The 22399-nt window shown below is 40.5% G+C and overlaps 1 protein-coding gene and 1 non-coding gene across 2 annotated transcripts in view; one reads left to right on the forward strand and one right to left on the reverse strand.

The window, feature by feature from the left end:
* The window catches only part of TBC1D22B (TBC1 domain family member 22B), a 77955-nt gene that overhangs the window by 2575 nt on the left and 52981 nt on the right, over positions 1-22399 (forward strand). Inside the window, exon 2 of the mRNA XM_003789155.3 lies at positions 10571-10627. Within this exon, the coding sequence (XP_003789203.1) occupies positions 10571-10627 (57 nt within the window). The remainder of the gene's footprint in view (positions 1-10570; positions 10628-22399) is intronic.
* Positions 9220-9326, reverse strand: LOC111725116. Its single transcript, XR_002773258.1, has one exon. It is a non-coding gene; the product is annotated as a U6 spliceosomal RNA (small nuclear RNA).

Genomic DNA, 22399 nt, shown 5'->3' on the forward strand with positions numbered 1-22399 from the left:
AAAAAAAAAAAAAAAAGAAAGGAGTGAAAGAAACACAAGAGCAGAATGAAGAAAGGAGACTGCAAAGGCCAATGTTGGTGCTGGCAAAAAGGCAAGGAGTAAAGACTCTACAGTGATGTTATCTGCAGCTGTTGTATACATTTTTCACAAGAGGATTAATAAAGACTTTTCGTGTGGGGAAAAAAAAACCCTAAGACAGTGTCTACATAAAACATTATAATTGCTCAAAAAATTATTAATATTGGGTGGCGCCTATGGCTCAGTAAGTAGGGTGCCGGCCCCATATACTAAGGGTAGTGGGTTTATACCCAGCCCCGGCCAAACTGCAACAAAAAATACAGCCAGGCATTATGGCGGGTGCCTGTAGTCCCACCCACTCAGGAGGCTGAGCCAAGAGAATCACCTAAGTCCAAGAGCTGGAGGTTGCTGTGAGCTGTGATGCCATAGCACTCTACCAAGGGTGACAAAATGAGACTCTGTCTCTAAAAAAATAAAATAAATTATTAATGTGACTGGTATTATTAGAGCAAGTAATCCTTTAAAATAATGTTTCTCAGATCCTTACTGTAGTACTAGTTATTTGTCTTCATTATTTATTCTTACTGCATTAAGCATTATGGTTGCCATAATTCATAATAGTTTTTTGTTTTTGTTTTTTTGAGATGGGATCTCTGTTACCCTGGCTAGGGTACAGTGCTGTCGTCATAGCTCACTGTAACCTCAAACTCCTGGGGCTGAAGTGATTTCCTGCCTTAGCCTTCTGAGTAGCTGAGACTACATGTGTGCACCAGGACACCTGGTTAATTTTAATTTTTCTTTTTTTTGGAGAGAGGTGTCTTGCTCTTGCTCAGGCCAGCATAATAGTTTTTAGTACCTTGCTTCTTGAAGAGAAAATTGTTCAGTTGTATGCTTTCAGCAAGAAACCCTAAAGGAGTCCCTGGTTATGGGAGAAAACTGAGGGTTTTTTTTTTAAAGATAAAAGGGTATAGAAGGGTACTTTGATTTAAGGAAAATATTAGAGCATTTTCTCAAGAATAGAACTTCTGCATCTATACTTTCTTAGTCATAGAGAAGAACAACTTTCTCTTGAGGAAACGATACAAATGACTGCCCTAAGTTCATGGTAACTTAGAAGTGAAACTAGTTTACTTTTTTGCAAACTGAAAGGTAAAAAATCAAAGTGATGGCAGGTTACTTTCAGTTTCTTTGAATATGATCCAGTGACCTTAGTGACAACAAACAGGAATTTTATTAAATAACCTACATTCAAAATGAATGAAACATTTTTTTAACAACAGCTTTATTGAGATATAATTCACATACTGTAAAATCAATCTTTTGAAGTGTGCAATCCAATAGTATTTTGTTTTTCTTTTTTTGAACAGTCTCATTATGTTGTCCCCTTTAGAGTGTGGTGACGTCACAGCTCACAGCAACCTCAGACTCTTGGGCTTAAGCAGTTCTCTTCCCTCAGCCTCCCTAGTAGCTGGGACTACAGGCACCTGCCACAACGCCCGCCTATTTTTTGTTGCAGTTGTCATTGTTGTTTAGCTGGCCTGGGCCAGGTTTGAACCTGCCAACTTTGGTGTATGTGGCTGGTGCTGTAACCACTGTGCTACAGGTGCTGAGCCACAATCCAGTAGTATTTAGTATATTCATCTATAGTATAGATGATTCTGTGCTATCATTACCACAAATTTCAGAATGTTTTCAATATTTCAGAAAGAAACTGTACCTATTAGAGTATAGTAGCAGTCACTTCCCATTCCCTCTTCCCTCCTGACCTTAGTAACTACTATTCTACTTTCAGTTTCTATGGATTTACCCTCTGGAGTAATGCAAAGTAATATGTATGAGGCCTTTTGTGACAGGCTGCTTCTGTTAAGCATGGTGATTTCCGTCTCATCCATGTTGATCATGTATCAGTACTTCATTCTATTTCATGGCTGATTTTTTTTTTTTTTGGAGACAGAATCTCAAGCTGTCACCCTGGGTAAAGTGCCGTGATGTCATAGTTCACAGCAACCTCCAACTCTTGGGCTTAGGCAATTCTCTTGCCTCAGCCTCCCACGTAGCTGGGACCATAGGTGCCCGCCAAAATGCCTGGCTATTTTTTTTTTCGTTGTAGTTGTCATCATTGTTGTTTGGTGGGCCCAGGCTGGATTCAAACCTGCCAGCTCTGGTGTATGTAGCTGGCTCCCTAGCCACTTGAGCTACAGGTGCTGAGCCATGGCTGAATATTTTATGGTGTGGATATACCACATTTTGTTTATTCATTCATCAGTTGATGGCAATTTGGGTTTTTTTTTACTTTTTCACTACTAGGAATGATGTTTCTGTGAACATATATAAGTTTTTGTGTGGACATATGTTTGTCCATTCTTTTGAGTATATGCAGGAGTGAGATTGCTGGTTATCTTTTAAAGTTCTCTCAGTTATTCATAAGAGCCCCATTGTACTGATGACTAAGAAGATAAGAGACAGTATGTACCATTGTAGTTAAAATTCATGTTCTGGAATCTGACTGCTTGGGTTCAAATCCCAGCTCTTTCACGTTCTAGCTATGTAACTTTGTGGAAGTTAATTAACTTCTCTGTTCCTCAGTCTCCTCATCTATAAAATGGAATAGTCTCAACCCTATACAACTATTGTGAGAATTAAATGAGTTAATGCATAACAAGTGGTTGGAAAGTAATCAATAATATTATAATAATTATTATAAGAATGATAATTACGGCTCTGCACCCATAGAATAGTGGTTATGGAGCCAGCCACATACAGTGAGGGTGGCAGGTTCAAACCTGGCCCAGGCCAGCTAAATAACAGCAAACAAAAAAATAGCCGAGTGTTGTGGCAGGTGCCTGTAGTCCCAGCTACCTGGGAGGCTGAGACAAGAGAATCGCTTAAGCCCAAGAGTTTGAGGTTGCTGTGAGCTGTGATGAGACAGCACTCTACTGAGGGCGACATAGTGAGACTCTGTCTTCAAAAAAAAAAAAAGAATGATAATTACTATTGTAGTAGCTCCAATTTTTGTTTTCTCCTCTTGCTTTAGTTTCTAAAACTGGAATTGAAAAACTTTGATCAATAGTGTGTTTGAAGGTTCCAGTGAGTCTTGGGCAGGAAGAAAAAAACAAACTCCTCACCCATTGTTAATTAGGCAGAGGGTTTGTGGAGGCACAAAGAAGCCTAATGCAGGGTGGCTCTGGCCATCAGGTGTTCATTAGTGATAGCAAGTATGATTTTGAGCAGTGGTTCTCAAACTTCAGTAAGTCCCTGGGAGGGCTCAGTAAGACATACCTTGCCAGGCCCCACTTGCGTAGCTTCTGATTTGGTAGGGCCAAGACGAGATCCTAGCAAGTTACCAAGTGCTGCTGCTGGTTTAGGAGTTGCCCTTTGAGGACCACTGAGAACGGAGCCCTGGTTTGATTCAAAGAAATCTGAGTCTCAGTGCTGGTGGCTTTTGCCGTATGGATCTTAAACAATTAGTGCATTTCCATATTGCTGTCTAGTGGGCATCTAATTTATAACGTGTTTAAACAGAACTCTTGGTTTACACATCTGCCTCCTTCTGCAAAGCTGTCTTTCAATTTCACTTAATGGTCCCACTGTTCACCAAGTTCCTCTGGCCCCAAATCCTAATTTGTCTTTGATTTTTCTCTTCCCTTCCTGCTATATCCAATTCATCAGCAAATTCTGTTGGTGTGTTAGAATATATCCCAAATCTGAGCTGTTCTCACCACTTCCACCCGACTACCCTGGATCAAACTGAGCCCTCTCTTGCCTGGACTACTGCTGTAGCCTCCTAATTGGTCTTCCTGCTTTTCTTTGTGCCCCTCTCCATTTGTAGCTAGAATAAAATCCAAATTCTTTTTTTTTTTTTTTTTTATTACTTCTTCCTCCTGTAGTGTTTTCTTGCCCCCCATGGAGCTGGGATCACAAGGTCCGGCTGTCTTGTTGTCCTGTTGTTGTTGTAGAGACGGGGTCTCACTCTGGCTCACTCAGGCTCAGGGGGGTCTTCAGCTGGTCTCGAACCTCTGAGCACAGGTGATCCACCCGCCTCAGCCTCCCACAGCGCTGGGACAACAGGCGTGAGCCACCGTGCCCAGCCAAAATCCAAATTCTTTAAGTCTTCCAGGTCCTTCATGGTTGGAAAGATAGGCCAACTTAGGGGCTTCGATCTTAATCCTAAAATCCCATAAATCTGATAGAAGACAGTATAATGGTTCCGCTCTGTTTGGGCAGATACATTACAACCTATCCTTGGCTTGGAAATGTTTTACTGATAAAGTGAATAACTAGGAGATACTAAATTATCACTAAAGTTGCATAGATCCCTGATTCTGGCAAACTTCCTCAGAGTGAGTGTGTGGACTTGAATCAGTTGCCAACACATTTGGCATTTAAGTTGGACAGCTCTATTCCCATATTTGCTTTAGCTTTTTTGTCAGCACTAAGCAAACACCTGTTGATCTTTCCACCAAGGTTTTTTGCACTGTTCCAACAACTATGCTAATAAGTTCTTTTTTTTTTTTTGAGACAGAGTCTCATTATGTTGCCCTTGGTAGAGTACTGTGGTATCACAGCTCACAGCAACCTCAAACTCTTGGGCTTAAGTGATTCTCTTGCCTCAGCCTCTCAAGTAGCTGGAAGGTACCTGTACAGGTGCCTGCCACAACGCCTGGCCACTTTTTTGTTGTTAGAGCAGTTGTCATTGTTGTTTAGCAGGCCCGGGCCGGGTTCAAACCTGCCTGCCTTGGTGTATGTGGCTGGCGCCCTAACCACTGAGCTATGGGTGCGGAGCCTATGCTAATACATTATGTGGTGTTGATTTTATTAAAGAATGACAGGTTGACCAGGACTTTGTCTCCATTTTGTCTTCTGGCAACATATCCGATGGCATTCATTTCTCCGCAGATGTGGTATAATTTCTCTGAGACACAGCACATTAACCTCTGCTTTTTAGGTCTGTCTCACTAAAGAAGTGTCAGTGTAAGCAGAGGTCTAGGTTTTGTAGAGTTCTAACTTTCACTCATTAAGTATTATTAAGTGTCTGTTGGTGTGTGTTGCGTTCTGCCAGGTGTCAAGAGGACTACAGAAAAAGATATGGCACTACCATGGCTTTCTAGAAGCTGAAAATCTGCCTGGCACCGTGGCTTCCCCTAGAAAGGACGCTGTGTATGATTGACTTTCCGGTTTTTCCACTTAGCATATGTTACGCTTGTAATCAGAAAAACTTAAAAGTGGGCTTGGGTGAAAACACACTGTCGAATGAAAAAAGCAAATGATACGTACAGTGTGCAGTCTTTTATGTAAAGTTTAAAAACAAAAAAATACTGTGTGTTGTTTATGGGTATATGCGTATATGTAAGAAGTATAAAAACAGATGGGAAGGATTCGCTCCAACTTCAGAATAGTGGTTATCTCTTGGGGAGAGAGGGAACTGCAGCTGGGATGTCAGTTGTCTAACACTTTATTTTCTTAAAGAAGAAATGGGGAAAACATTAACATTTGTTAAATCAGAGTGATGGCTCATGGGTGCTTGTTATATTGTTCTTTGTACTTTTCTTTGTGTTTGAAAGTGTCAATTAAATGCTTTTATATTTGTATTAGAGTAGATTTATTTTTTTATCTTGTGTTGGAGAGTGTGACAAGATAGCCATGAAGTTAAGTAAAATTTAAAGTAGCACTATGATTTAGAGTCAAAATAAGTCATATATACAGTGTGATACTACTTATATAAAGTTTTACATGCTAAACAATATATTGCTTAGGGATACATAGAAAATAAAAACAAGAATGAGTGTGAAAAGCCAGATTTAATAGAGTAGCTTTCTGGGAGGGGAAGTAGGGATCTGCCCACAGGTTTTGACTCCGTAACGTCCTATTTCTTAAATTGGCTGTTGAACATCTACATGATTGTGCCTTATATTATGATTTAACTCTAGTTTATTGTAAAAATATATAAGCCCTGATTTATGTATGTTAGGGAATCAGAAGGCGTGGGTTAGTGGATGTTGGGGGTGGGGACGAGAAAGTCTCATGGGGATGTAGAATTTGAAGGTAATGTCGCAGGATGGATACAATAGGAAAGGAATGTAGAAACTAGAAAGGGCATTCCAAGTAAAGAGCCTGATTTATAATTTGGGCGTGTTTGAAAGGTGGAGTAGAAATCAGCCTTCCCTAGAGGGGAGTTTGGGTTTGGGAGGATTAGAGATGGTAAGGCTGATAGGTGAATTATATGTAGTAAATGTCAGGAAATTAAGCACCTTAATTGTTGGGCCCTTTTAGTCTATCTTCATTTAGGCTCTGTAATCATCTGGGTTTGTCTTCCTTTTCTTTTTTTTTTTTTTTTGAGACAGAGCCTCAAGCTGTCGCCCTGGGTAGAGTGCTGTGGCCTCACAGCTCACAGCACCCTCCTACCCCTGGGCTCAAGTGAGTCTCCTGCCTCAGCCTCCCCAGTAGCTGGGACCATAGGCGCTTGCCACGCCTGGCTATTTTTTGGTTGCAGCCATATTGTTGTTTGGTGGGCCCGGGCTGGACTCAAACCCGCCACCTTAGGTGTATGTGGCTGGGGCCTAAGCCACTTGACCCACAGGCGCCAAGCCTTGTCTTCCTTTTCTAACTTTTTGCCTGTCTTTTGTGAGGTGCAGTAAACTGATTTATTACACAGAGTGTTCCAGGTTCAGATACATCATGGTTTAGTTCGAGTATATGTTAACAAATTCAATTTGGGCTGTGATACCTTTACTGATGAAGTCCATCATTTATCTCAGCCTTTCTGGCTGTGCCAGCACATTGGGCTGACATCTTTAAAGAATAGTCTACTGTGATTTTAAGATTTCTTTCCTACGTGGTAATGGATGGGCTGTGGCCCTTAAGCCTGCACCATTAGGTTTGCTTTTTCCTGCGTGAGTTACTGGCAGGTGGTAATGCTCTTTTAAGGGGGGTGGTGGTACAGCATCACTTAACCTAACTGGCCTGTTGAGATATTCCTGCATCATTTCTCAGCCTTTTGGCTAAGATCAAGTGAGCTCTTCCTGTGGTTTTTGTCCCCTGATTTTGTGGTTTACTGCAAAGAGGGCTGTGGCTCATCTTAGATTATTTGCAAATGCTAAGTGCAAGTCAGTGGCCCTTCTGCGGGGAGGGGTTTGGTGGTTGTTTGTGTTTTACTTTTTGTTTTGTCTCATCCCTCTCCCCTGAGCCAAACTTTCCCATTACTCTTCGGTTCTTGTTTTATTCCCTCTTCTTTTCCTCTGCCTTGGAAGCCCTTTAACACATTAGAGTAATATTGTTGGCTTTTCAGTTTGTATTTCTGTAGTAGTATGTGTAATGATTGGTTTACAAATTACTTAACTTTCCAGAGAGGTTTAGGGAGTATAGGTGCGTAAAGCTAAAAAGTAGGCACCGAATCCATAAACAAGATCGTGTGCAAAAAGATTCCCTTTGAAATCTTAATAGAAATAAATGTGAATATGATTGACTTGGTTACATTTTAAATTACAGGCATCTTTAGGAGCACCGTCTTATGTGAAACAAAGTCACTGGTAAACTTGTTCAGTTTTCAGAATATTGGGATAAGGTTTATATTATAAAAATGGAAGAGAGGAAGAAAACTACCATTACTTGCTTGGGCCGCTGGGTAGTGTTTGAATGTTTGTAAGTCTAACTCACTACCTGCTTACTATTAAATGAGTATTGCCACCCACCAGGAATTGTGCTAAAGGACTTTTGACACATTAGCCCATTTAAACTGCCAATCCTTAATATCTTAATATCTTTCTTTCTTTCTCTCTCTTTTTTTTTTTTTCCGAGACAGAGTCTCACTTTGTTGCCCCTGTGCTGTGGCATCACAGCTCACAGCAACCTCAGACTCCTGGCTCAAGCGATTCTATTGCCTCAGCCTCTGGAGTAGCTGGGACTACAGGTGCTATTTTTTAGAGGTGGGGTCTTGCTGTAGCTCAGGCTAGTCTGGAACTCATGAGCTAAGGCCATCCGCCCACCTCGGGGATTACAGGCTGAGCCACTGTGCTGGGCCCTGCTTAATTTCTTTCTTTCTTTTTTTTTTTTGAGACAGAGTCTTAATATGTTGCCCTTGGTAGAGTGCTGTGGCTTCACAGCTCACAGCAACCTCCAACTCTTGGGCTTAAGTGATTCTCTTGCCTCAGCCTCCCAAGTAGCCGGGATTACAGGCACCCACCATGATGCCTGGCTGTTTTTTGTTGCAGTTGTCCTTGTTGTTTTAGCTGGCTGGGCTGGGCTTGAACCCGCCAGCCTCAGTGTATGTGGCCAGCACCCTACTCACTGAGCTACATGCACCACCTGGTTAATTTATTTATTATGAAGTTGATAATTGTACATGATAGTAAATCAGAAAGGTACAAAGGCTATGCAGTGAAAACTGAGTCTCTTTGGAGCCTCATCCACTGTCATCAGGCTCCTCCAACAAACCGCACCTACTGGTGTCTTATGTATTCTTTCACAGATGCCCTGTGAATACATAGAGCCACAAAAAGATGGGTATGTATTTTTAAGATTAAAAAGATGATGACATATAGTTCTGCATTAATCTCTTTTCATTTAATGTCTGAGTTTATTTCATTTCATTGGCCATAGAACTGCCTCATTCTTTTTAAAAGATGTTCTATATTTAACTAGCTTCCTGTTGATAATCCTTTTTTTGTTAATAGATAAATTCAGCCCATTCATATTTATTGAAGTAACTGATATATTTAGTCTTAATTATATTTTTAATATTTTCTTTTAAAAATATTATACAGACTGCGCTTACTTTGGAGGACATACATGTATATATTCTAATAATTTGGAAGATTTATCTTTTTATTCTAGTGATTACATTTAGAAGCATAACTATATATCATATTTCTTCAGGCAGTCTTTTTGGCACCTTCCCATGAGCAGTGATGAAATTAGTAGGTATATTTTCTGACCCCTCCATCCCCACTTGCAGTTTTCTTTTTCTTTTTCTTTCTTTCTTTTTTTTTTTTTTTTTTGGCAGTTTTTTTGGCCAGGGCTGGGTTTGAACCTGCCACCTCTGGCATATGGGGCTGGCGCCTTACTCCTTTGAGCCATAGGCGCCACCCCTATTTTTTTTTTTGGAAGAAGAATTAGGGGTGAGGTTTGAAGCTAGAAGGCCCTCAACTGAGTAAGTCACTTTTCTTATCAGAGCCTCAGTTTCCCCACCAGTAAACAAAATAGAACCCAAATATGGAATACTTGATGAATTTACTTGTCATCCTTGTGCAGAGGCCATGCCAGTCTTCTCTACATTGTTCCAATTTTAGTTTATGTGTTACCGAAGTGAGCCCTTTTCTATCTTAAAGCACACTGTATGTCTCTATTACTTGAGCTGTCAGCTTTAAATATCTTTTGAGTCCTGTTAGTGAAAGATGAGGAAATCACTGCACTCGTCCATTTTTTTCCTCCTTCCTATTTTAATATTCGCCAAGTATAACTACTTCTCTCGTGCAGCCATGCAGCCCCAAATTTAAGACTTCATCCTGAGGTTGATCAGTTCCACCTGTCCTTTCACCGTGGCTTCTCCATCTCAGTTAGCTGAAGTTGTCCTCTTCTAGTTTCTTCAGGCTGGAGTCAAGGAATTCATATTCCCTGAGTTCTTACATGTTGAAAAAAGATTTTTCTGTCACCTTTGTACTTGAATGACGGTTTGGGTTGATACACGGTTTATTCTTCAGTCACTTTTTTTCTTTTAATTGTGTATGTATACATGTTTTCTGTATATGTCACATACAGAAAAGCACATGAAACACAGACATGCTATATGGTGGCTAGTTTGGGGCTAAGAAGAACCATGGTGCTTTGAATAGTTTTATAGCACATGTCTCCTGATACACATATGTATCTATTTCTCTTAAGATATGTATCTTAGGGCAGTGCCTGTGGCTCAAAGGAGTGGGGCGCTGGCCCCATATGCCAGAGGTGGTGGGTTCAAACCCAGCCCTGGCCAAAAACTGCAAAAAAAAAAAAAATGTATCTTAGAATGAAAATACTGGGTCTTGGGTTATGTATGTATGTACATTGCACTCTTCCTAGATACGTACGGCTGAACTGATTTTTGAAGTGGTTTGTATCCCACCTGCAGTGTGTGAGAGTTCTTTGTGCCTTCTTTCCACTTGGTAGTATTGCTTCATTGTCTTTTAGCCTAATGAACCTCTAAGGTAGGCGAGATTCCCATTTTAGGTAAGAAAATAGATTCAAAGTAGTCAGGTAACTTGGTTCAAGTTCAAAGTAGTATTGAATGGCGGCAATGGCATTTGAACTCTGCTCTCTCCAACTCTGAAGTCCATTACCTTTCCACACTGCCTTTTTCACACATAGGACTTCCTGACAGATATATAAGGTACTGGAACTTCATCAGGGAAAATGAACATTATCAAAGACTTTTTTTTTTTTAAGAGTTTTGGGAATGGCTTGAGTATATTCATTCTTGGAGGCAATCTATTTCTCAAAGTCCCATCCAATTTTATGATACAGCTGGTACTCAGCCAATATATTTAATTTTCTTACTAACAACTTACTTCATTTTTTTTAGCATCCAGCCTGTGTATGGAGCGCAGCACCCTCCTCTGGACCCTCGGCTCACCAAAAAGTAAGTCAGTACATTTTTCCTTTTACCCATCTATTCCTGCCGTCACCCCTGCACTCGCCCTCACTTTGCTGAAATGACAGCTTCCACTTTGACCTTTTCTAGTTTCTCTTCTGCCCAATTTTGGACCAGTAGATGAGCAATCATCTTCCTTCCAAACGGTCCATTACCAAATAGGAGATTAACTCACATTAGAGATTTGGTGTTGGATTCTCTGGTCAAAAGAGAATGGTCAAAAGGTCTTTATTGATCCCTAAAACCAAATAATTGCTGACTTATAGGTCTTCTAGTAGGAGATCTGGTTTCTGGGACTCATTGCTTCTGAATATTGATAGGTCTACCACTTATGCTGTGAGAACTGGGACAAAGAATCTAACTTTAGCTGGCATTCTTTAGGTCCTCTTTCTCTTTGACACACTCTTTGACCTTTAGAGACCTAGGCATATAGAGAGTGAAAAGCTCCCTGGGTGCTATTTCTCTGGTAAATCGCTAATTGTTTTCAAATACAACAGAAACTCTAGTTAAATCCAGATATATGAGTATGTATCTTTACCCCCAATTATTATATAATACTTTTTCCTCATGGACCATCACTTAGCCACAGTGAATTTAAATGAGGAGCTAGATCACTTTCTCAGATTTTCTAAGAATTTTGGCCTCTGTCTTTGGACATGCTTAATTTTAGAGACTTGTTTCTGGGAAAGGTATAGTTTGTAATGACAGCTGAATGGTATAGACCTAGGTTCCTACCCTTTGGGGGGGGTCTGTGTAATTATATACATCCTTTCTTCCTTCATAGTCAATGGGAGAGTAAAGATAGTGTACAATCGTAATTCCAACTATATGACATTCTGGAAAAGGGAAAACTCTGGAGATAGTAAAAATGTCAGTGGTTGTCAAGGGGTGGGGCTGAGGAGAGGGATGAATAGAAGGAGCACAGAGGATTTTTAGGGCAGTGAAAGTACTTTGTATGATACTGTAATGGCCGATACATGTCATTGTACACTTGTCCACACCCCTGTAGTGTCCAGCACCAGAGCGAGCACTAACCTGAACTACTGAGTGAGTGCTGGTGATGTGGCAGTGCAGAGTCATGCTGCTGTGATGGGGAGTGTTGATAATGGGGGAGGCTGTGCGTATATGCGGGGAGGAGTAAATAGGAAATCTCTGTGCCTTTCTCTGGATTGATCTAAAACTGTTCTAAATAAAGTCTTTTTTTAAAGAAAGGGAAAAAAGATAATGTGCATTAAATTATTTTGAATACCTAGAAAAATATGATTATCAAATATGCATCATCAGTATTTAAACTTTTTTTTTTTTTGAGATAGTCTCAAGCTGTCATCGTCGGTAGAGTGCTGTGGCATCACAGCTCACAGCAACCTCAAACTCTTGGGCCCAAGCAATTCTCTTGCTTCAGCCTCCCAAGTAGCTGAGACTACAGACACCTGCCACAACACCAGGCTATTTTTTGGTTGTAGTTGTCATTGTTGTTGGGCAGGCCTGGGCTGGATTCAAACCCACCAGCTCTGGCGCCCTAACTGCTTGAGCTACAGGCACTGAGCCAGTATTTAAACATTTTTTTAAATAACTTAGCTGAGTATGTGGTGTACTTTATATAATTCTATCTACTTGTTCTTTTTGTGATTTGGCAAGTATGTAGAAGACACAGTCTTCTGAATACTATGGGAGCATGACTGGTGTTCTCGTCTGTACGATGCACACTCCTATCAGAAACCGTTCTAGTGTAAGCTCCTTGAGAGAGGAACTTGGTTTTATTGACCCTATATCCTTAGCACCTAGAACAGCACATCGCTCATAGTAGGCACTGAGTAAATATGTGTGGAATGAAGCTGTCTCACTACTTAAATAGTAGGTTTTTCTTTAAGGTTCCTCGGTTTGCACCTTTTAGTAGCTCTTCACAAGGGGAGCATGTTTTCTGTGATATCCTACCCCTCCTCTTCTCTCCTCTCCCCTCCCTTCTTTGCCTCTCTCTTCCCCTCTCCTCCCCTTCCCTTCCCTAAGAGCCTCACTCCATTGCCCTGGGTAGAGTGCCATAGTGTCATCATAGCTCACAGCAACCTCAAACTCTTGCCTCAGTCTCCCAAGTAGCTGGGACTACAGGCGTGTGCTACCACGCCCAGCTATCTATTTCTTTCTTATCAATAATAGACTATCTGGGCTTGGCACCTATAGCACAGTGGTTATGACACCAGCCACATACACCGAGGCTGGTGGGTTCGAAACCAGCCCAGGCCTGCTAAACAACAATGACAACTGCAACAAAAAATAGCCAGGTGTTGTGGCGTGCACCTGTAGTCCTAACTACTTGGGAGACTGAGGCAAGAGAATCGTGTAAGCCCAAGAGTTAGAGGTTGTTTTGAGCTGTGACACCACAGCACTTTACTGAGGGTGACATAATGACACTCTGTCTCAAAAAAAAAAAAAATCAACTATCTGGTCTGTTGGCCCGTGTGAAAGGCACTATTGATTACCTTGATAGTTATCCCTGTCCCTTCTTCTTCCATGCTTAAGAACCATAATTTTATCCAAATATGGAGTAAGCAAAAATACACTTAGGGCAGGTATTTGAATTATGATAATTTTTGGTAATTCTAGAGACTGGTCTAGGGTGGGCTCATCTCATTTGTTGTGGCCAATAAAAGAAAGTCTTTTGAGGGAGTGTTCTTAGAAAGATTTTCTTTTTTGATCAAAGCAAGACCATTCTGTGAAGAAAGCCTCTTTCAGCTGACACTCACCTGTTCCCTGCTTTTTTGAATGTGGTAGGATGAAAGTGAGATGCTGAAAGCTGTGGCAGATAACTGGTAATTCTGAAGGCAAGGCCAAGAGAATTGCAGAGACACCAACCAGCCCTGAGTCCTGACATCATGGTCTTTCCTATTTAAGCATTATAATTGAATATTCTGTTATAACTAAAAGCATTCTAGTCACAACAAGGAATTATTAATGAGTAATAGATCCATTCCAGCACATTATATAATATCCTTTGATAACACTTGGCTAACATATAAATCCATCCATCCATCCATTCATTCATAAGACAGTAGGTCTACTGTCTCGTGTTTTCATCAGGGTCCCCATCCCCCATCTGCACCTGTTATCAACTGAGCTTTCTCTTATTGTATATTTAGGTCATATCTTCAGAATATCTCCATCCCAAACTGCCAAGGCAGACTGTGTATACTCTTTGTTCTATCATCTGTTAATGATGTAAAACAATGAATATTTTCACCGATCATTCAGCAGGGTTGTAGTCATACTTTTTCAATAGAAGTAATCACTTAGCTTTGCAGTTTGGGAAGAATTCAGTTGTCACTGAAATACTTGCTTCCCTTTTTCATGTGGGTGGTGGTTTGATATTAATATTCTACAACATGGGACCACATCTAAGTCTGCACCAGATCATTTTACTCAGCCAGACTGTTGCTATAAAACATTTATCGCCGTTATTTTAGTACCTTTGTTGGGACATTTTATGACTTTCTCTGCTACATGGTTATCGTTCCACTTCAGACCGTCATTAATTACTGTGTGGTTAATCCTCAGCACAGCAGAAGCCTTTATATTGGACCTTCAATCATCTAAACTGCGCAAGCAGAGCAAGTCAGGCCCTGTCCATGTATCTTGACTTCAATTTGCCAAATTATCACTATTAGTGATAATACTGCCTGCAATAATGTTTATAGCTCAGATTAAACTAGTCTACTGATGAGTAGTTCCGTTGGCCACTTGATAGAATGGCAAGTTTCTAAGTGTATTGTTTTTCAAATTGATGCTAAAGTATGATAGGTCCTAGTTATAAGTAATAAAATTAGTTCATATAAAGCCACACTGGTTATTAAGATGGCCATTTTAATGGCCATTTAGTTAAAATAAATCCAATTCATTATTTGAATTTTACTAAATTTCTCTCACCTGCCTCAAACCACTTACCAGTGTCAAAGTTGTTTTCTTTTTCTTTCTTTTTTTTTTTTTGAGACAGTCTCACTTTGTTATCCTTGGTAGAGTGCCATGGCGTCACACCTCAAAGCAACCTCAAACTCTTGGGTTTAAGCAATTCTTGCCTCAGCCTCCCAAGTAGCTGGGACCACAGGTGCCTTCCACAACGCCTGGCTATTTTTAGAGACGGGGTCTCAGGCTGGTCTTGAACCCGTGAGCTCAGGCAATCCACCTGCCTTAGTCTTCCAGATTGCTAGGATTATAGGCGTGAGCCAATGTGCCCAGCCCCCAAAGTTTTGTTTTTTTTTTTTTTTTGCAGTTTTTGGCTAGAGCGGGGTTTGAACCTGCCACCTCTGGCATTGGGGCCAGTGTCCTACCCCTTTGAGCCACAGGCGCTGCCCCCACAAAGATTTTTTAAAACTCTGGTAAGTGTAACAACCACGTGACTAAAATAGTATAGTATCAAATGATGGATTGATTGATTTTTTTTGTATTTCTAATCAGTGTAACCTGTGGCTACCTACTTGTTTTCATTTTTAAACATACCCTGAGGTATTTGTATTACCATTTAACTTTTCACCAAACGGTCACCAAACCTTTCACCAAGTCTTGTTTGGGTGTGCCATTCGTTATGTTTTTGAGAGTTTTTAGTGTCATCTGCACTTTTCAAATCCCTTTTTTCTTTGCCACTTATTAGCTCCATGACCTTCAGCATATTACTTAAACTTTCTGAGCCTTTATTTCTTCATCAATAAAATATAGTAAGACTCACCTCACAGAGTTGTTGTGAGGATTGCATTAGGTGTCTGTATAAGTGTTTTCTAATCTATAATTTGGCATACTGTTGTAAGGTGGTATGGTGAAGGTATCCATCAGAAGCCAGTTTGGTAGTAACTTTTGTATAGTTGTGTTTCAATAATCTGAATTAAACTTCAAACCACACCATGGTATTCTTGTATCTTGAATTAGGTATAATAGTTAGAACCATATTAAAATGAGCTAGCCTATAAATTAAAGGCATCCCTCGCTGGAATTACCAAGATTAACTTTCTGTAACTACTGAAGTCAACAAGGAGGGAGACATTTCTCTTCCTAGGACCCCATCGCTAGATGTGGCTTCTTCTCTTCCAGGCCACCTAAGTGATACACACAGTCTATTCTGAGTAGCAGAAGTTTCTCCTATGAGGTGAGAGAGTTGGGCTGTTGGCTGTGTATACTTAGGGAATGTTATAGTTGGTGTGGGGCTCAGTTTACTAGGCAACTCCTCTTCTCTGGCTGAAGAGGTCCTTATCTGCTTCTTTTTAACTAGTTTTTCTAGATGGAGCAGACAGCACATACTGGCTCAGGGGTTGGGTAGACCTAGATTTGAGCCCAGACTTCACTGCCTGCTTATGACTTCAGTAAGAAGTAATTAATTGCCATGTAATTGGTGACTTGTGAGTATCTCCATTGGCCACTTGATAGAATGACAAGTTTCTAAATGTATTGTTTTTTAAACTGATGCTAAAGTAAGCTTCAGTTCCTTTATCTGTAAATGGGAATAATAGTACCTATCTCAAAGGCTTACTAATGAGCATTAAATTTGAAAATGGATATATATATATCCATTATATACATGGATATACATACACACACACACACACACACATATAAATTAGCATAGGGCCTGGAACCTAGTGAGTAGCCAATAAATGTTAATTATTATTTATGTATATGTGTGTAAACTTCGTTCTCTCCTCTAGACAGAGCAAAATGAATAAATATGGAAAAGCTTCAAACCTTAAATCTTCCCATCATTGTTCACTGTCTCTAGTCTATAGATTTGTCTGCTTTCTCTCAGAGGTGAACCAAAGTATCTTTTCCACACCTAATCTTCCCCTTTTGTTTTTATGGAAGGTTCTCACCAACCTTGTTTTGTCCTTAAACTCCTACCCTTTGGTAGGTAATACCATCCCCTTCCCTTATGAAGGCCTCTTTCCCAGAACAGAGCTGACTTTTAAATTGGTTGGTTGAGTTTGGGATTGGGGCTAGGTGTCCCTTAGGTAATTTCTGGCCACCTCAAAATGGTCTGCCTTGAATCTCATGTCTTTCTGTCACAGGGAATGACAATTCTTCCTCCCTTCTTTCTTCTTCATTATATTGGAATGTGCTCTTCAATTTCTATTTGAGTAAATTCCAGATCTTAATCTATTTCAATTGTATTGAATCTTCTGCTTCAAAAATATAATGAGGGTATTCCCAAATTCTCCTGCGAGTTGAACTTCCACCCTTTTGTCTCTCTGAGCACCATCATGGCAGTCGGCAAGAAAAACGGCAGAAGGGAGCCAAGAAAGGGAAAGGAAGCCAAGAAAGTGGTTAGCTGGGTGTGGTGGCTCACACCTATAATCCTAGCACTTGGGAGCCCGAGACAGGTAGATTGCCCAAGCTCACAAGTTCAAGACCAGCCTGAGCCAGAGCAAGACCTCATCTCTAAAAAATAGCTGGGTGTTGTGACGGGCACCTGTAGTCCCAGCTACTTGGGAGGCTAAGACAAGAGAATTGCTTGAGCCCAGGAGTTTGAGGTTGCTGCGAGCTATGACGCCTCAGCACTCTACTGAGGGCTGGTTAATCCTGAAGGTAGTTAATCCATTTTGTTTTCTTTTCTTTTCTTCTTTTTTTTTGAGACAGAGTCTTACTTTGTTACCCTCAATAGAGTGCCAGAACAAATGGACCTAATAGACATGGATCTTACCCATGACAAAACGTGTTCTGTAGTTAAAAAATGGCAGATTATGATCAAAGCTCATGTTGATGTCAAGACTACCAATGGTTATTTGCTTCATCTGTTTTGTGTTGATTTCACTAAAAGATGTAGCAATCAGATATGGAAGACCTCTCATGCCTGGTACCAACAGGTTCACCAAATCTGGAAGAAAATGATGGAAATCGTGACCAGAGAGGTGCGGAAAAATGACTTCAAAGAAGTAGTCAATAAATTGATCAAGGAGCTGCTTAGAGACTGTGCAGTAGTACTGCACCAGAGAGTGGTATTGACAGATATTAGATATAAGACAGTCATCACAAACACTGGGAAGGTTTGTAGCAAACAGGGCATCTCCAAGACATGTAGTCGTAGGCCAAAGTCAAAATAAAGGAGAAATTTTACATCTACAAGATGGAAGTAACAACTAACCTACAAACGAAACCCGTCAGGCTAACAGCAGACTTCTCAGCAAAGAAATTACCAGCCAGAAAGGATTTGGGCCCCGTTTCTAGTTATCTTAACAGAACAACTGCCAGCCAAAAATTTTGTATCCTGTAAAACTAAGTTTCCTAAATGATGGAGAAATAAAGACTTGTCCAGACAAACAAATGCTAAGCGAATTTGTTACTACTGGATTTACCCTGTAGGAAATGCTCAAAAGTGCATTATGCATCAACCAGCACAATAAATACCCACCAGGGTAAAAACACCCCAGAGTTAAAGCTTACTGCTTTTATAAAATAACAGCACAAGAGAGAAAATAAAGCAATGGGCATCATCCAACACAATGAACAGAACAACATTCCATGTATCAACTTAATGCGAACAGTCTGAAAGCCCTGTTCAAAAGGCAGACACTGGCTGAATGGATAAAAAACACAACCCAAGTATTTGCTATCTACAAGAAACACACATAACCACACGGACTCAAGGTAACAGGCTAGAGAAAAAAATCATTCATTCACTCCTGCTAAGCATGGGTAGTGGTTGTAAGGGTTTCTTTTTCTTTTTCTTTTTCTTTTTTTTTGAGACAGAGCCTCAAGCTGTCACCCTGTGGCATCACAGCTCACAGCAACTTCCAACTCCTGGACTCAAGTGATTCTTTTGCCTCTGCCTCCCAAGTAGCTGGGACTACAGGTGCCTGCCACAACATTTGGCTATTTTTTGGTTGCAGCCATCATCATTGTTTGGCGGGCCCGAGCAGGATTCGAACCTGCTAGCTCTGGCGTATGTGACTGGTGCTTCAGGTGCCGAGCCTGTCCGGGCTTTTTATTGTTGTTCTTCATGTGTTTCAAACTGTTACAAAAGAGTGGGGTTCTTTTCTCCATATTCAATTCCTGCTTGGTAAAGTTTCTTTGTATCTGTGTGCAAAGTTATTTAACAACACTTTCTTTCCTTTTCAAGTCATTGGATTTGTAAGAAAATGAAAGAGTGTGGTTTACACATACTGCTGCCCTGGGATCTTGCAGACCAGGAACCCAAGCACAAAGATCACACGCTGATTTCACAGACCTCACAGGTCTGATAACTAGAATCCATAGCGAACTCAAACTAATCAATAAGAAAATAACAAATAACCCTATTTCTATGTGGGCAAGAGACTTGAACAGAAACTTTTCTGAAGAAGACAAGCAGATGCATGGCCTGTAAACACATGAAACAGGCTCAGCGCCTGTGGCTCAAGTGGCTAAGGCACCAGCCACATACACCTAAGGTGATGAGTTTGAATTCAGTCCCGGCCCAAACAACAATGATGGCTGCAACCAAAAAAATAGCTGGGCGTTGTGGCAGGCGCCTGTGGCCCCAGCTACTTGGGAGGTGGAGGCAAGAGACTTGCTTGAGCCCAGGAGTTGGAGGTTGCTGTGAGCTGTGATGCCACGGCACTCTACCCAGGGGGACAGCTTGGGGCTCTGTCTCAACAAAACAAAGCAAAACACATGAAACAATGCTCATCATCTTTAATCATCTGTGAAATTCAAATCAAAACCACTTTGAGATATCACCTAACTCAAAGATAAGTGAAATGAGCCCACATCACAAAATCCCAAAACTACAGATGTTGGTGTGCATGTGGAGAGAAGGAACATTTCTACACTGCTGGTGGGAATGCAAGCTTATATGGCCTTTTTGAAAAGAAGTTTGGCGAATACTCAAGGAACTAAAAGTAGACCTACTTTTAGTACGTTTGATCCTGCAATTCCTCTACTAGGTAGATACCCAGAAGAACAAAAATCATTTTACAGCAAAGACATTTGCACCAGGATGTTTACTGCAGCCCAATTCATAATTGCCAAGACATAGAAACAGCCCAAGTGCCCATTGACCCATGAATGGATTAACAAATGGTGGTATATGTACACCATGGAATACTATGCAGCCATAAAAGATGGAGACTTCACATCTTTTATGTTTACCTGGATGGAGCTAGAATATATTCTTCTTAGTAAAGTATCTCAAGAATGGAACAAAAGGCTCAGCGCCTGTGGCTCAAGTGGCTAAGGCGCCAGCCACATACACCTAAGGTGGCAGGTTTGAATCTAGCCCGGGCCCACCAAATAACAATGATGGCTGCAACCAAAAAAAATAGCCAGGCATTATGGTGGGCACCTGTGGTTACAGCTTCTTGGGAGGCTGAGGCAGGAGACTCGCTTGAGCCCAGGAGTTGGAGGTTGCTGTGAGCTGTGATGCTACGGCACTCTACCCAGGTGGACAGCTCAAGGCTCTGTCTCAAAAAAAAAAAAAAAAGAATGGAACAAAAATTATCCAATGTACTCAATACTACTATGAATTCATTGTAGAATCACCTACACATTCATACAAATGGTAAAACACAACTATAATCCAAAAAGTAGAAGGGAAGAGGAAAGAGAGGTGAGGGGAGGAGTAAGGCAGGAGGAGGGCGGTTATTTGGGAAGACCTCACCTAATGTGCAGGATGCAATGGTACTTTTCAAAACTATTAAGAAAAGAATACAATTATGATGGATGTGTTAATCATTTTGATGTAAGCATTTCACATTGTACATCCAATTAGTACAGCGAACCCCATAAATGCATAAATGTACACAGTTATGATTTAATGAAAACAAAAAAACAAAAAACATTCATGCAAATGGAAACCAACAGCAAGGAGGTGTAGCTATTCTCTTATCAGATAAAAACCTTTATATTGAGATTTATTTATTTATTTATTTTAAGATAGAGTCTCACTATGTCACCCTTGGTAGAGTTCTGTGGCATCATAGCTCACAGCTACCTCAAACACTTGGGCTTAGGCGATTCTCTAGCCTCAGCCTCCCAAGTAGCTGGAACTACAGGCACCTACCACAACACCTGGCTATTTTTTGTTGCAGTTGTCATTATTTTAGCTGGCCTGGGCAGGTTCAAACCCGCCAGCCTTGGCATATGTGGCTGGCGCTGTAACCACTGTGCTACAGGTGCCTGGCCTAAATTGACATTTAAAAAAGACAAAGATGGACATTATATAATGGTAAAAGGAGAAATTCAACAAGACGATTTAACAATCCTAAATATATTGGCACCTACACAGGAGTTCCCAGTTTCATAAAGCAAATTATTCTATACCTAAGCAAAGAAACAAACAGTAGTGTCTTAATTTCTGGGGACTTCAGCAGCCCACTGACAGAACTAGACAGATCATCAAAGCAGAAAATGAGTAAAGAAATACCAGACTTAAACAGGACTAAAGACATGGGACTCCAGATGAGACAGAGAGAGAGAGAGAGAAAGGGAGGGAGGGAGGAAGAAGAGAGAGTCTATTTTCATGAATGGGTTTATGTGATATATGGGGCTGGATAATCCCAACTCTACAGGGTAGAGGTGAGGCCAGCAGTCTGGAAATTTGGGCAGAAGCTGATGGTGCAGTCTTGAGGCAGAATTTCTTCCCCAGGGAGCCCTCAGTTTTGTTCTTAGTGCCTTTCAGTTAATTAAATAAGACCCACCCACATTATCAAAATAAACATTAGTCAAAAAAAAAAAACAAACCCAGAACTCTAGAACAAATGGACCTAATAGACATGTACAGAACATTCTACTAAAGAACTACTGAATATACATTCTTCTCATCAGCACATGGGACATTTTCCAAGATTGGTCATATCTTAGGGCACAAAACAGGTCTCAGCAAATTCAAAAAAATTGAAATCACATCATATATTATCTCGGACCACAATGGAATAAAAGTAGAAATCAAAGGAACACTCAAAACTGTACAAAGTCTTAGAAATTAACCTGCTGCTGAATGACCCTTGGGTCAATGATGAAATTAAGATGGAAATTCAAAGATTCCAAGAAATAAATGACAAAGCTTTCATAAAATCTGTGGGATACAGCAAAAAGGGAAAGTTCATAGTCTTAAATGCCTATATCAAAAGACAGGTCACAAATTAATAGCCTAATGTTAAATCTCAAGGAATCCGAAAAATGGGCAGTGCCTATGGCTCAAAGGAGTAGGGTGCTGGCTCCATATGCTGGAGGTGGTGGGTTCAAACCCAGCCCTATCTAAAAACCTCCAGAGGAAAAAAAAAAAAAAAGGAATCTGAAAAAGAACAAACCAAACCCAAAGCCAACAGAAGGAAAGAAATAACAAACTCAGAGCAGAAGCAAATAAAATAGAAACAAAGAAAAAAAGATCAGTGAAATAAAAAGTTGATTCTTTGAAAAGATAAAGTCAATATACCAATAGCCAGATTAACCAGAAATAGAAGAGAAAAGACTCAAATAAGTTCAATCAGAAATGGAAAAGACATTACATTGATACCAAAGAAATATGAAATATCCATGAATACTATGAAAATCTCGCAAACTAGAAAATCTAGAGGGAATGGAAAATTTCAGGAAAAGCACAACCTCAAGCATAAATCGGAACAAACTAATAATGAACAGCAAGATTGAATCAATAGTCTGAGTCTATTCAGGCTAGTCTGAATGAACAGACTAATAATGAACAGCAAGATTGAATCAATAATAAAAAATCTCCTGGCTCGGCGCCTGTGGCTCAAGCAGCTAAGGCGCCAGCCACATACACCTAAGGTGGGGGGTTCGAATCCCCAGCCC

Source organism: Otolemur garnettii, unplaced genomic scaffold (genome assembly GCF_000181295.1).
Source record: "Otolemur garnettii isolate 467f Iridium unplaced genomic scaffold, OtoGar3 scaffold00031, whole genome shotgun sequence".
NCBI lineage: Eukaryota > Metazoa > Chordata > Mammalia > Primates > Galagidae > Otolemur > Otolemur garnettii.